Raw genomic sequence first — 2,502 nt, forward strand, 5'->3', positions numbered from 1 at the left:
AACTCTCTAGTAGGGGTAAAATATATTTTTCTAAAATGTTTTCATGTGTTTTAAGGTTTTAAGTAAGAAATAAATTGAGTTTTGAAAGAAAAGACCAAGGAAGGAAAAAGCCAGGTTCGGCTTTGGCCTCTTGCGGAGGCACCTTTGGCCCCCGAAGGTGGTCTGGCCAGCCACCTATAAAAGGCCCCTTATCCGAAAATGGGCGAGTTTTCTCTCTCTATTTTCGGGCATAGGTGAGATTTCGCCCTTCCATGGTCGATTTGTTGTTTTCCTTCAATCCCTTCAAGTTTTAATGAGTTTCTACTTGGTTTTGAAGATTTTTGAGCTCAAGATCAAGTTTTGAAGCTTGGAGACCCCTGGAGCTCGTTCCTCCACATCTCCAAGTTTGGAATCACATCTCCTCTCGATCTTCAAGAGGTAAGTGTAGATCATTCTCTTCTTTCATGTTTTAAGTAAGTTTTAAAAAGGGGTTAAGGGTTTTGATGCATGCTTTAGAGTAGAGGTAAATGTTAGGGTTTATGTTAGTTTTATGCTCAAATGTATGTTATGTTAATGTTTGTTGGGGTATAGGCTAGTTTGAGACCCCTATATGCTTGAATAAGTGTTTATGCATGTTTTAGAATAGTTGAATGCATGTTGGGTTATTGAGGGTGGCTGGTTTGGCAAGGCAGGATCGAGTTCTGCCCTTTGGAAGAGCCCAGGTTCGGCCGCCGAAGCCAGTTTCGGCCGCCGAACCTGCCTGGGGAGGTAGTTTTGGCTGCCGAACCCTGGCCCCGAAAGTTGAACTTTCGGCCGCCGAAGGTGCATGGCTTTCGGATCTGGAAGGGGTTTCGGCTGCCGAAGGTGCCGCCGAAAGTCCCCTGTCCAGCCTTCCTTTGCGTATTTTCAAGGCATGTTTTAAGATGTTAGGCAGTACCGTCCTTACCTATGTTAGGCAGCCATTTAATGCTCTTCAGTACGCATGCAGAAAGGGCTGCGGGAGAACTTGGCCGGTTTACTTCTCTTCCCATCTCATTATTGGGCTGGTTTCCTTTTTCATAGGCTTGGACTCATGTACGACCCGGCTTGCCATGCATTTCTGCCCGGGGTCGTTTCGAGCTCGCCTAATCTACTCTTGTGGGCCCTGACTTGGCCCAAGGGAGGTGTGAGGACCAGCGGTTATCAGTTACCATCCTTAAGTTCTTTTATAAAGTAAAATCTCTCCACTTTACCTTCATATTTAATAACATGAACCTCTGCTCCGAATGCACAGCAATCACCAAAAAGATATCCATTAGAAGAGTCATTGAACATCTTGAGTGAGATCAGTTGGTCAAAACCATTTTCAGTCTTTAAAGAATGGTAACGCCTCATGTTATCATCTGTAGAATAATAAATCCTAGAGCCTGTCAAAATGGAGATAATTCATATAGATAACTTTGAAACAGAATATGGACTAAATGGGAAGCCACCTTGAATTGTCAAGTACTCATCTCTTAAGTGGTCAAAAACAAAGAATTTGAGGATCACATCAACCTGGGATCCAGGAGGAATTGCATTTGGCTCAGCAATTGCTAAGTAGAGAGAAATGTGATCACTTCCATCTCTTTTCACATTTCCAGAAGGATACAACACCAATTTCCTAAATATTGCAATAGAAATGGCAACAAGTTACAATTCCATACTCATGTGAATTCAGGTGGAATTAATTTCAAACAAATACCAGTTGTAGCCGCCAGATGCAAAAGCATCAGATTCATACTTCACAAGTCCAGTCTTCTCAAGTAGCTCACAAAATCGTGAGAATGACTCAATCTTTAATGTGTAATGAGCAGGTGGCATGTTCCTTTTTGATCTTCTAATGCCTTTCTCAAGAGAGTATCAGGAGAATATTATGCTATGTTTGGATAACAACATTTGAAAGTAATGATTTTAGTTTAATTTTAATGTAGATTATTAATAAATTATGGATTTTAAATAGTGATATTTATAAAACCTGCTTTTTGGCCTCCAAACTCAATGCCAAACAAGCTCTTAATACGCAACACTTGTATGTATGTTCATGATAACACTTGTACTTTGTTTGGAAGGAAAATTATTGGAGGTTTAGTATGGGTTTTTAAAGCATTAAAAGGAGGCTTTTTTGAGGTTTGAAATGCTTTAGAACCGCTGGTTGGAAAGATTTCATTATCTTACCTGACTTTACTCGAAAAGAAAAGTATTATATTTATTCTATTCAAAAACACAAGACTCAACATCGATCAAGAAGCTCTGATATCATAATATGAAAATCAAACCGAGTCTAACTCCTCCAGAAGCTAAAGTTAGCTCAAGGGTTTATTGGAGGAATATTATCACATACTCCATAGAGAAAAAGAAAGAAATTTTACCATGGGAATGCGATTCTTCAGCATTAGAGTCAGCAACAATGTTAGGAAATAGTTCCACCACATTTGCCATTCTCCCACAATCGGCACACATCTCCCTCTCGGGTAAAAAAAAAAACGACACATCTCGCTTCTT

At 40.1% G+C, this 2,502-nt stretch overlaps 1 protein-coding gene across 1 annotated transcript; it reads right to left on the reverse strand.

Moving 5' to 3' along the window:
- Window positions 1–1,161: 1,161 nt before the first annotated feature.
- Window positions 1,162–1,821, reverse strand: LOC122724831 (MATH domain and coiled-coil domain-containing protein At3g58270-like). The gene is made up of 3 exons (XM_043960710.1): window positions 1,703–1,821; window positions 1,452–1,621; window positions 1,162–1,385 (listed from the first exon to the last, which is right to left on the reverse strand). The coding sequence occupies exons 1-3, from the start codon at window positions 1,819–1,821 to the stop codon at window positions 1,162–1,164; spliced, it is 513 nt and encodes a 170-aa protein (XP_043816645.1).
- Window positions 1,822–2,502: the final 681 nt, after the last annotated feature.

Source organism: Manihot esculenta, chromosome 10, assembly GCF_001659605.2.
Source record: "Manihot esculenta cultivar AM560-2 chromosome 10, M.esculenta_v8, whole genome shotgun sequence".
Taxonomy (NCBI): Eukaryota; Viridiplantae; Streptophyta; class Magnoliopsida; order Malpighiales; family Euphorbiaceae; genus Manihot; species Manihot esculenta.

Bases quoted from the DNA above. Each gene is read 5' to 3' on its own strand.
- LOC122724831 (XM_043960710.1), bottom strand. From the start codon at position 1,821: ATGCCACCTGCTCATTACACATTAAAGATTGAGTCATTCTCACGATTT. The intron at 1,622-1,702 runs GTATTTGTTTGA...TGCAATATTTAG, and splicing joins GCATCTGGCGGCTACAACTG to GAAATTGGTGTTGTATCCTT. The intron at 1,386-1,451 runs GTGGCTTCCCAT...CCATTTTGACAG, and splicing joins TGAGTACTTGACAATTCAAG to GCTCTAGGATTTATTATTCT.